This window comes from Strix aluco, chromosome 2 (assembly GCF_031877795.1).
Source record: "Strix aluco isolate bStrAlu1 chromosome 2, bStrAlu1.hap1, whole genome shotgun sequence".
NCBI lineage: Eukaryota > Metazoa > Chordata > Aves > Strigiformes > Strigidae > Strix > Strix aluco.
In genome coordinates this window covers 73,473,676-73,489,340 of record NC_133932.1, presented here as the reverse complement: position 1 = coordinate 73,489,340, position 15,665 = coordinate 73,473,676, and the positions used below count along the sequence as shown (strand labels likewise).

The window sequence follows — 15,665 nt, the reverse complement described above, 5'->3', positions numbered from 1 at the left end:
TTTACTAACAGATTGATTCTGATGGAGAAAAAATTATCTATTCTGGAAAAGTCATAGCGACCTTTGCCACATTACACAGAATCGAAGAATGTTTGAGGTTGGGAGAGACCTCTGGAGGTCATCTAGTTCAGTCCTTCTGGTCAAGCAGGGCCACCTAGAGTAAGCTGCCCAGGACCATGTCCAGACAGCTTTTGAATGTCTCCAAGGATGGAGACTCCACATCTACCTGGGCAACCTGTGGCAGTGCTAGGTCACCATCACAGTGAAATAGTGTTTCCTGATGTTCAGATGGAACCTCTTGTGTTTCAGTTTGTGCCCATTGCCTCCTGTCATGGCATTGGGCACCACTGAAAAGAGCTTGACTCTGTCCTCTCTGCACCGTCCTTTCAGGTATTTACCCATACGGATGAGATCCCCCTGGCCTTTTCTTCTCCAGGTTGAAGAATTCAAGCACTCTCAGCCTTTCCTCATATGTGAGGTGCTCCAGTCTCTTAATCATTTTAGTGGTCTTTTGCTGGCCTCTCTCAATGTCTCTTTTGTATTGAGGAGTCCAGAACTGGATACAGGAGTCCAGGCGTAGCCTCACCAGTGCTAAGTAGAGAGGAAGGACCACCTTCCTCAACCTACTGACAACACTCCTCCCAGTGCAGCTCAGGATACCATTAACCTTCTTTGCAGCCAAAGCACATTGCTGGCTCATGTTCAATTTGGTGTCTACTAGAACCCCCATGTCCTTTTCTGAAAAGTTCCTTTCCAACCAGGCAGCCCCCAGCATGTACTGGTGCCTGGGGTTGTTCCTCCCTAGGTGCAGAAACTTACACTTCCCCTTGTTGAACTTCATGAGGTACCCATCAGCCCATTTCTCCAGCCTGTCAAGGTCCCTCTGAATGGCAGCATGAGCTGCTGGCCTATCAGCCACTCCTCCCAGTTTGGTGTCATCTGCAAACTTGCTGAGAGTGCACTCTACCACATCGTCCAGATCATTAACAAAGATGTTGAACAGGATTGGACTCAGTACTGATCCCTGGGGTACACTGCTAGTTACTGGTCTCCTCCTAGACTTCTTGCCACTGATTACCACCCTCTGGGCCTGGCCATTAAGCCATTTTTCAATCCACCTGAATGGTGGAATGGCAGCACATTACCCGTTTCTCTGCTTGGGAGAAGCATCACATCAGAACAGAATGTGAATGGAGGTTTACAATGTAGCTCTGCAGATATTTTGAAGACTTCCTTACTAGTTGTCATGGCCTCACAGACTGATGTGAGGTGGACAATGGAGATTGAATGTTCAATAAGTGAGACTAAGTAAAGCATGGAGGGTCTATGAAGGCCTTTGAAAATAAGACCAAGAAGTTTCTGGCTTAGTAAGAAAAGAAGGAATCTAAAAGGTAGGACTTTCAAATTAAAGGGATGAGACAGGAAAATATTCCTTGCAGCAGCCTTCTCAACAAAGGGCGAGACATCCAGTAAGAGATGTCAAAGAGAGGTAGAAAAATTGTAATTTCATCAGAATCCCAAGAATAGAGAGAGCACCATGCTTTATTTGTACAGAAAAGGTAACTAAGTTTGTGTTTTGTGAAGACGGGTACTTGGAGATAAGCGGTTTCCTGGTGTCCTGTCAAAAGGCACTGAATAAATAATTAAGAGCATAAGAGTAGAAGCAAAACAAGTGATATTTTGTAAGCAGATGTTTTAAATAATTGCCATTACTGGTAGTTTTCCGCATAGTGAGTCATCACATTGTCTATTTTTTTCATTTATATGAATTGTCAAAGTCAACACAGGAAAATAGGGAGCTCTATATATAGTCATTTTATTCTTAGGGTCTACAGTATTTCATTAGATATTGCATTTTCTCTTAACATAGTCATATCTACTTTATTTGTAACTCTGCAATCGAAATCCCTTTAGATAGTGGTAATTTGCTGTAATTATTCTACAAATATTTTTACTGTTAGGCACAGTTCTGAAGATATGGCAATTGGATTTTAAAATACTCCTTGTAAAACATAAGTGAATGAGGTTAAAACTAACACAGACAGTTTTGTGCACCCAAAAGCAGGTAATTGAAATTGCCAGTGACCTGAATATCTTAGTCTTGGTGACATGCACCAAGGATTCCCAGCTGGAGATATTTCATTGGTAGCAGGAAGCATTAATATTGGAGCATGGGATTTCTTCTGGCATAAATCCAAAACCTGGGTAACCCAAAAAGCTGTGTATTGTTACTAAACTGAAAGTGCATTTAAACCCCCCCTCCTTTGCTACAACCACTACCCCTTTTCAGAATGGCTGTTAACGAGATTATGCAACTGCTGCTGATTTAGTCAGCTCATTGACTAAGCATGTTCCATTTTTTCATAATGAAAAAATACAGAGATATATGTGTTGAGAGTTCTCAGTTGAAAGCAAGGCTAATTGGATTTGGAAAAAAACCTGTTATGGTGTCCTCCCTGCTTCCACAGTTTGCTGAATTTTCTGTTGTTATTTCCAGGATGGAAAGCCAGTATTAGAAAGATGAGGAGAGCAAGATCTTTTTATTTTTATAGCAATTTGCAACAATATTTTCCTGTTTTTTCTATGATTAGGAGCTTGGGGATTTTTTTGCATTTAACTGATTTCTCCTCATCATGGTCTTTTGTAGTAAATTGCCTCCTGTGTACTGAAAACATACTGAATTTTATTAATTTTATTGCAATGATTTATTTCCTGTTTAGCCTGCCTTTATTTATCTTATTTATTTATTTATTTATTGCTTGTTTTTATGCCAAATTACTATCCTTTCCCTTAGCTGCTCTCTTCTTCCGCTCTGAAGAATCCTTTCTTTTCTGCACAGTTTATTTTCCCCTAAGCTCATCCTGGCCTCCCCTGTTGGTTACATTTATATTATAAATTCTAATTGCTTTAGCATATATCCAAAACTGCAAACATTTCCCTCATTTACTTGAGCTCTATATTCACATTCTAAATGTATTTTTTGCTCCTTGTGCAGTTTCTTACTCCTTTCTGACTAACCAATTTATCAGGGTAGACATTACTACAGTCTTTGATGGAGAAATGTCTCTAGAGACTTCGGTGCAGCAATAAGAAGTGCTCGCTAAAAACAGTTGCTTGCAGCATTCTTGCAGGAATTGGAAAATATGTTTTAGACTTTTTCATTATATAATACTCTACTATAATTGCTACCACTACTAATAAGTTAAATGGATTTGGTAAACATAAGATAAATATGCCAATTTCTACTACTGACAGAGAACAGATTTAATTCCATGATAGCTGTGAGTCAGACCCCTTTGGTAGTGATGGTACACAATTGTTGAATTAGTTAGGCATAAAGAAATATTTGTGATCTAAGTCATGACAAGTGGTGATGGAGGGTTAGATTTTTCCTTATTGGTGCAGATTTGTTTACACATGTAAGGATGGAAGGACACTTTGGGAGTGGAGTTATGCTGAGGGTACACTGAAGTCGTGCAAGAACTGTATTTTATTTTGCCTCTTGTGATTTATACAGATGTATGTAGTACCTGCAGAAGGTGGGATTTTGGAGGTGTTGCCTCTGGTTTATCATACGATTTCAGCTAGTGCAGGAAGGAATGAATAAACTGAATGACAGGCATACTGCTCCTGTCTTCCTTCTGCCATTTCAAACACCTCTGGTTTTGTCCATTTTAGACCAACCTTGTGAAGCTGCTTTTGATGCACTGGGCAAATCCCAATCTTCTTAACTGCAATAATGAAAAGCCTTCAGGTAGGTGAAAATCCATGTATATTATGTATGTACTAGTTACTGTGACAATGTTTTCTTTCCTTCTTGCTTTCTTACTTCATATACACAGAGGCACACATATATATGTGTACAGATATAGTTTATATAGTGTAGAGCTTATATGTGTAGAGTTATATACACATACACATGTGGGTATATATGTTTTTTCATATATTGCTGAGAACTGCTAGTCATGATCATGCAGGATGTCATATCAAATGATAGCATGTTCTTTCACTTGTTGTGGAACATTCCATGTTTATTTTTAGTTATGTTTCTTCCTTGTAAGTTCTTCAGTATCTTGGTGGTAGCTGCATTTACACTTCCTTGATGACTTCTTACTGAGTTCCTTTCTCTGTCTCAACTGATAGTACATAGCCTCATGAACTGGAATCTCTATATCTGTTCACTGAAAACAAATTCACCATCAAGTTTTGAAGTATAATACCTGTTGTTTTCCAGAGAAGAAGGCACCTTCTTAGACCAGACAACAATGGGGAGCTGGCTCTGAAGATAATAGAATTATAGACTATATCATCTTGGAAGGGACTTCAGATCAACTGGTCTAACCCAGTGATCAAAGCAGAGCTAATGTCAGTAATGCTAGATAGCAGTGTTGAAAATAAGAAACATATGATTGTTCAACCTTCTATGCCTAGGATAAAATGAAGAAGGAACCCAGTAATGTAGAAAATGGAATCTTTCTGTCAGATTATGAGGAGAAACTTCCTTCACATAATAAAGCAAGTTATGTTATGCTTCAAATAATGTACCAACTAAAAATACTTTCACAGGGAAATTCATGACACTTTATCTTAGAAAAGTTGTTTGTGGTTAGATGCATGAGAGTTTGTATCTGTATAAAAGGCTATGGGCCAAACTGAGATCATCTAACAATACAGCTAGCTAACCACATTTAGTACACATTTAACATGGTCGAGTTAACTGTACGCCTGGTCTGCAAACACAACTCATTTCAGCACTTCTGTATGTGCAGAACATATAAATCTAGTTTATAGAAATGTAAAAGGTTTGAAAAATATTTAAGTACATGTTTTCATTGAAATACAGACTTGAAAACAGTTATATTGTTTTTCCTGAAGTCCTATAAATTAGTGAATAATACTTTGGTTTGCTACACAGTGAGAATGGTTTTGAGGTTTTGCAAATGACAGCTTAATTCCATACTGAATTTATTTTACTATTGTTTTCACAGTAATTTCAAGTATTATTTTATGATCAATATCTGAGCAATTATTTTCATTTTTTCCAGCCAGATGCTTAAATTTAATCTTAATCTGATCTAGAGATTTGAATTTAAAGGAGCTTTTCTGCACTGTTTTCTTTGTCTGATATCTTGGTGTTCCAATGTCTTAGATGTTGCAGCTTCTGAGTTTATTGAGGAAATGCTTCTGAAGGCTGAAATTGTTTGGGAGGAAAAAATGAAAGACCCTTTAGCTGTTTCTACTTTATCTCAAGAAGAGCCATACGAAGAGATCATCCATGATCTGCCCACGATTTCTAATAAGCTGTAAGTGTTTCTGTTGTTAAAGTGATGGACTGAGGCCAGATTATCATTTGAACTGTATTTGTTAATCTGTGAATCCTGTCTGTGTGTCCTTGGAGATACTCGAACCCCATCTGGACATGGTCCTGGACAACCAGCTCTACATGTCCCTGCTTGAGAAGGAGGGTTGGACCAGATGCCCTCTAGACGTCCCTTCCAGCCTCAACCATTCAAAACCTTACAAAGTGTTATTCTCCCAAATTATAGTAGACATATTCTTAAAATACAGTGAATTATCCTGCAGAGTGCCACCAGTCTGCCTGTCAGAGAGGCAGTCTAGATGACTGGTTTCAACTAAATTTTTACCTTTTCAATGGCTAATGTTGAAAGGAAAGACTTTCATCCTTTGTACTCTATTAAAGGAGTCTATAGAAAGATGTGCAATATGCTAGGATGAAGATGAATGTCTGTGCTATCCTTGTGTACCAAACCAAATTTTTTTGTGCTGCAAAGAGGAGTGCACAATAATAACAACCCACATTTACCATTGCTTTATTCTATATTGTATCCATTCTCCATCATCTCTTCTGACATAAGGAAGTATGTTTAAACTGAGGTGGTAAGTTTTACAACAGTTCATATAACTCTGTTGTGGCCATATTGCTTTGTGGCCATGTCTCAGAACAATATTCAAAAGCAGACCCAAAAATGATGAACAAACAATTATGAATAGTATGTGCTCTGTCAACAAACCTAATTTTGGTGGTTCTAGATTAAATTACAGTATTGATTTCTGGAAGAACACTATGAAGAGATGAATTGAAGGTCAGTATCTTTACTAAGGTAGTAAAAAAAGTTTAGCAGTCATTATGTTTGTGTTATGCTAGGTTATCAAGCAGACCTCATTTCTTTTAGGCAAGCATTGGGTTAATTCACCTGAATTTCTGTTATTGTGAAGAACTAATTATATTAGAACATTTTTTCCTAGTTCTTCTACCGAGCTACTGGGTACTTTTGTCTACCTGATTTAGGAGGGGTGGACTAGGAAGGTAACTGTGGTGGTTTGGCCTTAGCTGGCACTCACTGAGCTGCCTTGCTCACTCAAATTCTACTCCCCTGGTGGGATGGGGAAGACAATAGGAAGAACAAGGCAAAATAGACTCAGCTTGGGAATTGAATTTAATTTATTGTCAATTGATATAAATATTTGAGGACCAATTTGGGTATCAAGAAACAAAACCAAAAAAGGAAGCAAACATTTATATACTTAGGGAAAACACCTCTCCTCCCCCTTTCTGAAACTCAACTTCACTCCAAGCAGCTCTTCTCCCTTGTTATTGCTGCAGGCTACACTTAATCCCTATAGTGAGATATGGGTGGCACAGGGCAGGGTTGAAGTTATTTCTCTCTGCCACTCCTTCCTTCTTGCTCTTTTCCTGTGCTTCAGCATGAGTCCTCCACAAGCCGCAGTACCTTCAGGGGTGTAACTGCTCAAGCATAGCTCCTCCAAGGGCCACAGTCCCTTCAGGGAAATATCTGCTCTGGTGTGGCCCTATCTACAGGCTGCAGTCCTTCCTGCGGCGTACCTGTTCCAGTGTAGGTCCTCCATATGCCTCACAAGAGCAAGAAGGAAGAAGCAGCAAAGAGAAATAATTAAAGTCCCTTCAGGCATGGCGGTGCCTGCTCTGCCATGGAGCACTTTCTACTCCTCTGGCCTTGGTGGTCCCTCTTTTGCTCCTCAGTCTTTTTGTTCCCTGTTCCTCTTTCCCTGTGGCATTTTCTGTGCTTTCTAAAGTATATTTTCACAGAGGCACCACCAGTTTGGCCAATGGCATCAGTTGTGTTCTGTGGTGGGTCCATTGTGGAGCTGGGTGAAACTGCCTCTGTCCAGAAAGGGTCAGCATGTGGCCTCTTTCCACAGAGATCCCCTCTGCTACCAAAACCTTGCAACTTATGCCCAGTACAGTAATTTGCAGGAAATGGCCTTTGCTCATTGCATTATATAAATGTTAACAGCATCTCATTATAAGGATTTACAAATGTGTTTGTGAAGTACTATTAATTAATGCATTGCCACCGTATCTGAGTGCTTCTTGATGTTTTGCAAAAATATTATTATTTGTGAATAAAATGATGGAACTTGGCCCATGAAAATGGGTGGTAGTAGAGGCCAACGAATAGGAAGGTGGTTTTGTATTGGAGACCACATTGTCGTATAATCAACATTTGTCTTTCCTTTCTATTACCAGCATGAGTTTCTTGGAAGGTTGACCCAGTAAATTAGCTAAAGGAGAAGTTTTTGCTAACATCATGAGGTTTTTTTAAAGGTTGACCAGTGCAGCAAACCTAAGGTCTATGCTAGAAAGTTTTGCCAGTTTTAATTCCAGTGGCACAATCAGAAGAAATTCTGTTACTCCACTGGCAAAAATACCTGCAGCAGAATACATTCACTGACATAGCTTATAGTTCAAAAAATTAAATTGCCTTTATCTGTTTAAAGGCGACTTTAGGATTGTGATATGGCTGCAGTGATCACCACTGTAATTCTAGTTTAGTACATGTACTTGTAGAATTTTTCTTGGTGAAATAGTCCCTGAACACACAGACAGTGCAGTCATCTAGGTAGTAATAAATATTAAAAAATTAGGAACTTCTTCTCAAAGTAATGCTAACTTGATCACATATATTTTCTGATACATATTTAAGTAAAAATTATAGTAATGGATGTGTTTCAAAATCAGAAAAAGAATGTGAAATAAAATATACATAGATGTGCTTGAGACAACAATTTATGTAGCAACTTGCATTTCAATTATTCTAGTGGTTTCAAATACTCTTCTAGTGTTCAACGCATTATGAAGTTTCTGTTATGTAACTTTCAAAAGTTTTTTAGATCCCAATTTTTTGTATGATCTCTTTTTTCTTAAAAAACAAGGACATGCTAGAGGATGACAACTTACAGAAAACCATCTCAGTTTATCTGAAAAAAATCCCTACACAAAAATTCAAATTAATTCCATATATGGTGGCTTATAGGCCTAAAAATTAAAATTACTATTCCTCATGCAGATTTTTTCCCAGTTAGATATGCCGGTAGCACCAGTCATACCTTGTTCAAGTAAGATTTCCCTAGATAACTCTCCTTCCTGTCTATTATGCAACGTTATTTTGGCTTAAGTCTCCCTTTGTGGTTAATTAGCTATTAATTATCCATTAATTTTCATAAAATAAGACAGTTCATGCCAATCCACTTGCCCATATTAACATAAAATCTTCCCTTGTACTGGCCTATAGTTCAATTTTCAGTGACAGTGCTTGACTTCATCTTGTGACTAATAGGAATACACATGAATGTTAATAGAAATATTTTTCAAAAAAGCCACTGTTTTCTGGAAAGATTTTGTTTCAGTTTGTTGTGGTTTTTTTTTTTTTTTTTTTCCCAGTCTTGAACCCGAGTCATAATGAACTGTTGGAGTAATTTTAATGATTTTTTTTCTTGTAATCATTTACAGTTTTGTTGTAATATGAATTATATGTCAGCATTTCCATCTCGTAAAGTGCTATTAATATCTCACAAATGCACATAATTTATAGGCTATTCTCCTGTGCATCAATACATGGAACATGCCTGTTAAGTCATGTTATTATTGTCCTCAAGTTCAAAATGCATCTGTGGAAACAGTAGGCACCTTTTTTCCCCACATTTTGCCATGATTTATAATCCACTTCTCTTTTGTGACACCTGAAAAGTTTATTTGGTTGTGAGGAGTTTACAGCTGAATTTTAAGAAGTATTTCTAATGTGTGTTGTATAGTTAACACAAAAGTGGTAAGATTAAATGGGTAAAGTTCAACTTCACAGCAAAAAAATCATGGATCTTCACAATTTAAAAGAAACATCACATGAATAATAAAAAGTTGTAAGTGGCAGTGCTTTGGTTTTTAATATTTGAATTTATTTAGTTTATGCTTTTCTTTAAATCTTTCTTCTCTTTGTCTGTGATTAAATCTTAAAAATAATTCAGACCAAAGGAAATTGAACAATTTTGGACAATAGCAAAGGCTATTCAAAAATACAGCTTTATATTTAATTATGTTTTATTCAATTCTGATTCTGCGTAAAACGTGAATTAGTATTAGTCATTGCTGCTTGTGGGTGTCACAGCTATTTAATTTCTTCTGCAGTCTATTCACTGATATATTTTATTCTATGACATCTAATTGCCAAGTTCACAAAAACAGTTGGATAATGGTTTTTCTGTTTTGCAGTACAAATCAAGAAAAAATGCAAAACTAGTTGGCTCTTGGATATTTTATCCATGTGACATTTGATAAACAAATTTATGACAAAATTATCTTGGGTCAATCAAAGCATTAAATAGAAATTTTTATTTTCACTAATGTTCCTCTAGACATTTTACATAAAATTTCTGAAGCAAAACATCATTAGGAAGGAAATTGTGTACATTTCATTACAAAATGTTGAAACTAAGTCTTTCAATTTTTGCAGACTGAGAGTTTCATCAAAAGAAAGGTTTTGTTCATGTATCTTTTATTCAGTGTGAAATTGCTTTGACGTGTTTTCCAGTGATTTCTGCTTAGAAGGCACTTTTCCTCTTCTTAGGACTGTACATTTCTAAAACTATGTCTGTGTTTCAGTTCTGTTTCCAACAAGCAGTTCTTGTCCTGATGAATTGAAATCAGTGTTAGCTAAGGGTTCTCCTTCATTTCATTTAACTGTGTGTATAATCCTGGCTTTATTATAATCGGTGATCAAACTCAAGTAACTTAGAGTAAAAATGAGATTTTTTTAAACTAAGTTTGACATCTGGTCTTTATCCCATAGTGGAATGCACTATTCCTGAATTGTCACATTGAGTCCACCTTTCCTTTCAAAGAAATTATGTGCACAATTTGGCAAGGAGCTGCTGTATACTCTGCAAGATTGTCTCATTTGCACTGTCAGAGTCCAGACAATTATTTTTTAAGATGTTATGTTTGTTTTCTCAACTCCTGGGACTGATTCCTCACTAATTCCTCTGGATATACAACATCCGCTGGATGCATTGTTGTTTTTCAGAAGTGTGATATGGTCTGGAGTGTCAGTAGGGAAAATATCTCCATGCGTGTAAGAATGGGTTTAACTATATGTGAATGAAGAGAATTGTGTATCATTGTAGTAATTTCAGGAGTCTGCTGTTTGCTTGGGGTTTTTTTAACATATCACAAATTCACAGCAGCTTTTGGTCATAAAATATATCTTGGATATTGCTTGATTTAAAAAGCTGAAAAGTTGGTGGAATTTAGTTTTATTAACCACAGTGGCAATATCTCTATTGAATTATTTTAAAACATATTATTTTCCAAAACAGTATTGTATGTGTTAATTGTATATTTTAAATTCAGTTTCAGAATTGGCTATTGATTTGCCAGCCTAGTGCTGTCAAAAGCAGACTCATGCATATTCTCTTTGGCTTGCTCAGTTCTACTTCATAGAAGGTATGCATAAAGGTGAATTTTAAATCAAAGTGTTTTGCTCTGTGTCTTTGGGAACAGACCAACCTATGTGAACGGTTTATTTCTCACCAATTTCTTTTTTGGTACTTGAACCAGGAACTCATGTCTCATCTCTGAATTGTATCTCAGTTCTGTGTTTGTGCCACCCACGTTTGGCAATCTGTTATTTGTCTGACATCTTCAGGAGAAGTCTAATTGCTTTATTGATTCTCGTTGTAGCAATCCCCTGGCTTTACCGATTGCCAAGCAAGACAGTTTGCTGGAGAAAGACACCATGTTTAAGGATGCAGCTAAAGGCTTATGTAAGCAGCAATCTCAAGACAGTGCATCTGAAAATGTCACTGTGAATACTGCAACCAAACTTGAACAGGTAACGGCATGCAGTTTCTCGAAATGTTTGTTAGTGCTTAGGTCTGGAAATTGTAAACTTAATGAAACCGAAGACCACAGTAATTTTTTTCCCCTTGCCACACAGCAGTATCATTTGCACTGCGGAGCCTTGTCTCCTTGATCACTCCGTGCAATCAGTCTGGCCCTGCAAAGAGTTCCCTCTCTGCAAATTGAACAGCTGCTTCCTGCCAGCTACTGGTGGCAGGTCAGGGGCTGTGGCAGTCGGGGGCCTCAGAGCTCCTCAACCTCTATTCATGGTTCACAACAGGGGAGGGACAACTGTTAGCACTGCCCAAAGTGTGCTCTTGTCTCCAACTTCGTTTTACAAAGGAAAGAAACACAACCTGTGAGACTGCAAAAACAAAAAGAATGTCTAAGGAATATTAAGTTGCAAAATTAGTGACTGTAATTTAAAAATAGGAATTGCCAGATTTACAGCCACAGCATTAACTCCCTTTCTTGTGCTAATGTATTAGGATACAGGCACTGATTATTTGGATACCCTTTACAGTTTTTCTCCACAGGATCACAATCTCATTTAGTGTATAGGGTGAATGCAAAAGGAGGCAATTTTCTGTTGCTTGTAAATCTAGCATGTCCTAACTTTGAATGTTTAGGACTTAAATATTGTTTGGGTTGGTTTTTGGCGCGGTTTTTTTTTTTTTGTACTAGGGTTTTATTTTCTGTTACATGCATTTGGGAAACACATATTCAAGAAGCCATTTAAGAAAAAACTACTTTAGGATTGGGGTGGGTGGAGGGTAGAATTTCCACTTAAAATAATTTACTGTGAATTTGAAGCATAACAAATGAGCAAGATACTGTTTACATTTAAACCATGTTCAGTTCAAAAAAACTGCAACTGCCTTGGCATGTACACTCCGCTGCTTTTTTTTTTGAATGTGTTTCAAAGGAATGTGTTGATCATATGAGATCAATCAGTGAGTTCATGTGTCAGTCATACAAGTCCATCTCTGAAAGTCCTCGGCTTTGGAATCCCATAGAGCACTCAGTTCCTTATTCAGTCAGAAGAATGTTTTGCACTTGGCTTACATCTTGTTTTCATGTCATACAATTTCTGGCCTTGCTGACTGTGCAGTGATGTGATGAAAACACATTCTATTCAAAAGAGAACCACCCTTGGTCAGAAAAGTAAATGCTTACAACCCCATTAGGAGGCACCCTCCTATAATTGTAAGAAAAGAGAGGGAGGTGTTTAGCCTAGGGTCTTGCTGAGACTATCGCTTGCTTCTAGATGTTCAACAGAAGTGTGGACAAGAACATACATACCTCCTTCTGCTTGACCCTGTTTTGGTGCAGACCTAGCTAAAATTATTCAGGTTTTTATTATCTCTAGGCTACACTTTTGCTTTATAGCTTGTGCAGTAAAACATATGCAAAAACTGATTGGAAGAACAGCTAATCTTCCATGTGAGAAAGAGCAACCAGAAGTCTTCATGCTGGCAGTTTTGTCCTCCACCATGAGTCACTTCAGGGTCCCAGGGCAGATTTTCAAAACTTTACTTCTTCTGCTGTTTCACCATATTTCAGTGGAACTTCCCGCAACAGTTACAATTCAAAGACAAGACAGCACAAATAAAGATGAACCTCTTTTAGCTCCATTAGCTGAGAAATTTCAGCAGAAAATACTCTGTGAAATTCTGCTTTAAACACATTAGAAGGAATGTGTATCTTGTGGTCTTTTAGAAGCAATAAAAAATACAAACCTTGCTCAGTATCTGCAGTTGCTGAATAAAGAGTGATGCTCCCTTGTCAAAGAATAAGCAGGAACAGTCCTATCTGGGAAATCAGCACTAGTAGGGGATAGATTAGAAACCATGCTATTTCAGTGTGTTTTTAAATGACTGGTTGCATTAAAAAAAATAATCATAGATTAACAGAATTTTTCAGTTGGCAAAGGCTTAACGAGCTTCAACTCTTATGGACAAAAGAGAATAAAAGAGTTTAATCACTTCAGGAAATAGTTTAATTTTAGTAAACTAAACAATTTCCATATTTTGTCAAATGAAAATATGTGCTTTTTTCTTTTTTTAAGTGAGATAATTGTGATCCTGGAAGTAGGGGGATTGTATTCTATACTACTATGCATTATGAACTATAGATATATGTATATCTTATTCATATTTGTGTATATAATATGTAGGTCTTAATTTTCAGAGATGATATTTGCAAATAACACATTTTTTTAAAATTTTATTCCACAACTTGGGAAGTAAAATTTATATTTAGTGTTCATATCAAAGGAAAGCTTTGAACAACTCCTTCCCACTATTTCTGCCTCTTGGATATACTAATTCTAATGAATTTCACTATCTTTTTGTCTTACCAGTTGCATTCCAAACTACATTCAAAGTAAGCATGTCCTGTTTAATTTGTCAGTAGGATATGTAGAGTCATTACTTGGATTTTATGATCATACATTATTGAAATAGATCAGCATGATATTTTGTATGCTTTGTGTCAGAAATATCATACATTCTTAGGCAATATGGCATGCAGATTAGGCCTTTATTGGGGGATCAGAGAAAAATTTCATCTTATTACATCTGAAACATACATTTTTAATAGAGAATGCTCACAACTTTTTTGGCTTTGAGAAAACTAACAGCTCAAATTTGTATGTAACCTCATTTTTTTTCATTGCAGAAATGATAAAAAAGATCCTTAAAATATTGTTTCGCATTAAGTAAGATTTTTATTACACAAAGCATAGGAGGTGGAGATCAAATGGTTACATTGATAAAACATTTTGAGTCTCTCTTGGCTTGTGTTAGCTTTTTCTTTTTCCTAGGTAAAAGATGTTCTTTGATCATCTGTAATGTTAAGGTCTGTGCTGCCAAACAAAGAAAGCAGTATGAATAATTTCCAGAATTTTGTCATAGCTGGGAATTTCTCTTCCTCTCAGCTGGGGAGGATATTTTTTTGATAGCAGATTGAAGTTACTGGCCTGGAATTTAAGTATGTGCTTCTTGCTACAAACAAATATAGATTAAATATTTTCTTTTTCTTAATTGGATCTTTTAAAAAAATATATTTTGTCTTTGTCTTATAATTCTTGTTTACATATTGTTGGCCATATGAACTGTGTGATAGAATATCCCCTGATGCCCTTTTTATTGTTCTAGTGTCACCACATACCCAAGGGACAATCATGTATATCTTATTATTACACATAAGAACTAGAATGAATACTTATTTCAGTAACACAAGTATGTAAAAAACCAAAAATCATTAGAGATTATTATATGAGCAGATTGTGAATGCTGTTAAGTGTATGTAATTTAAATGAGTAAATAGGAATCTTCACTGTTAGCATTACAAAAATCTAAAGAACTAATAACTTCCAGAGGCATAGTTATATTGGAACTTATGCTGCATTTATGGCTATTTTTCTTCTATGTCTCATAAAATATGTATCATGCAAACAGTATGACAGCCAGATACATTCATTGAGGTGAAAAAATAGAGAAAACTCATCTGTATGCTCAGAAAAGTTGATGAGAACAGAATTTGAAGGTGCCCACAAATAAGTTATTAATACTGTAAATAATGTTTACTACCAAGTCAAATCAGTTGTGAGTTTAAGGCATTTAGGGTTTCTTATTTCTATGTGATTTATTTACTGAGCTGTGAATTTTAATGCAAAGAGTCTGTTAGAAAATGCTGAATCACCAAATCCTAAACGTCGTAGAAAAAAAAAGTTGACGGAAAAAGATTTTGACTCACTTAGGGTTTAACTGAACACTTCATATCTCTAACCACCTATCTATAGAGTCAGCATCTTTGGCTATACCTAGATTATGAAATAAAAACAAACCAGGGCTTGTTCTCTGGCTTAGGGCTATGTGGGATGGGTCAGTGCATATCCATAAGACAGAACTCTTCTCCCTCAAAAAATGGGGCCATGCCCAAACAGCCTATGGGAAATGTTGACATGTGACCTGAATGATATCCAGGTATTATCTGCATGAGTGCTAGCTTGACATGAGCCAAGAATGTACGAGGATGTGTGCTAACTGTCCAGAAAATATGGAGATTCCCAGGGCAAATCCAAAACCTTCTTTTATTTACAAATTAAGACATTTGTCTCTAGCCTAGTTTAGGTTTAATCTTTATAGAGATAGATTAAGAGAAGCTCATTCTCTGGCACAGGTGTTCTGAGTTTAGATAGCACACAAGGGAGTATAGTGAAGACCTATGCCTGCTTTGTTCCTGAAAGCCAGGTGAGTACACTAATAAGGGAAAGAGGCCATAGGCTTCTGTTTTTCATCTGTTTTCCCTCTACAAGACCCTTAAAAAAGTTCTTGGAATTCTTTTGTTCATTTTCTTCTATTCCAATGTACATCATCAAAAACAAATGTCAAAACGTAATTTACTTTTTTTTTGCCAAGTGGAATTCTTGTTTTCTAGCCAGCCTTACATCCAATTGCCATGATTAAAAACAAAAAGAGCAAGAAAT

At 36.6% G+C, this 15,665-nt stretch overlaps 1 protein-coding gene across 3 annotated transcripts in view; it reads left to right on the top strand.

The window, feature by feature from the left end:
* MYO16 (myosin XVI) overlaps positions 1–15,665 on the top strand; it is a 402,721-nt gene that overhangs the window by 193,032 nt on the left and 194,024 nt on the right. For all 3 annotated transcript variants that reach the window (XM_074815323.1, XM_074815322.1, XM_074815321.1), the window contains exons 8-10: positions 3,679–3,754; positions 5,150–5,303; positions 11,015–11,165. In XM_074815323.1, the coding sequence (XP_074671424.1) occupies positions 3,679–3,754; positions 5,150–5,303; positions 11,015–11,165 (381 nt within the window). The remainder of the gene's footprint in view (positions 1–3,678; positions 3,755–5,149; positions 5,304–11,014; positions 11,166–15,665) is intronic.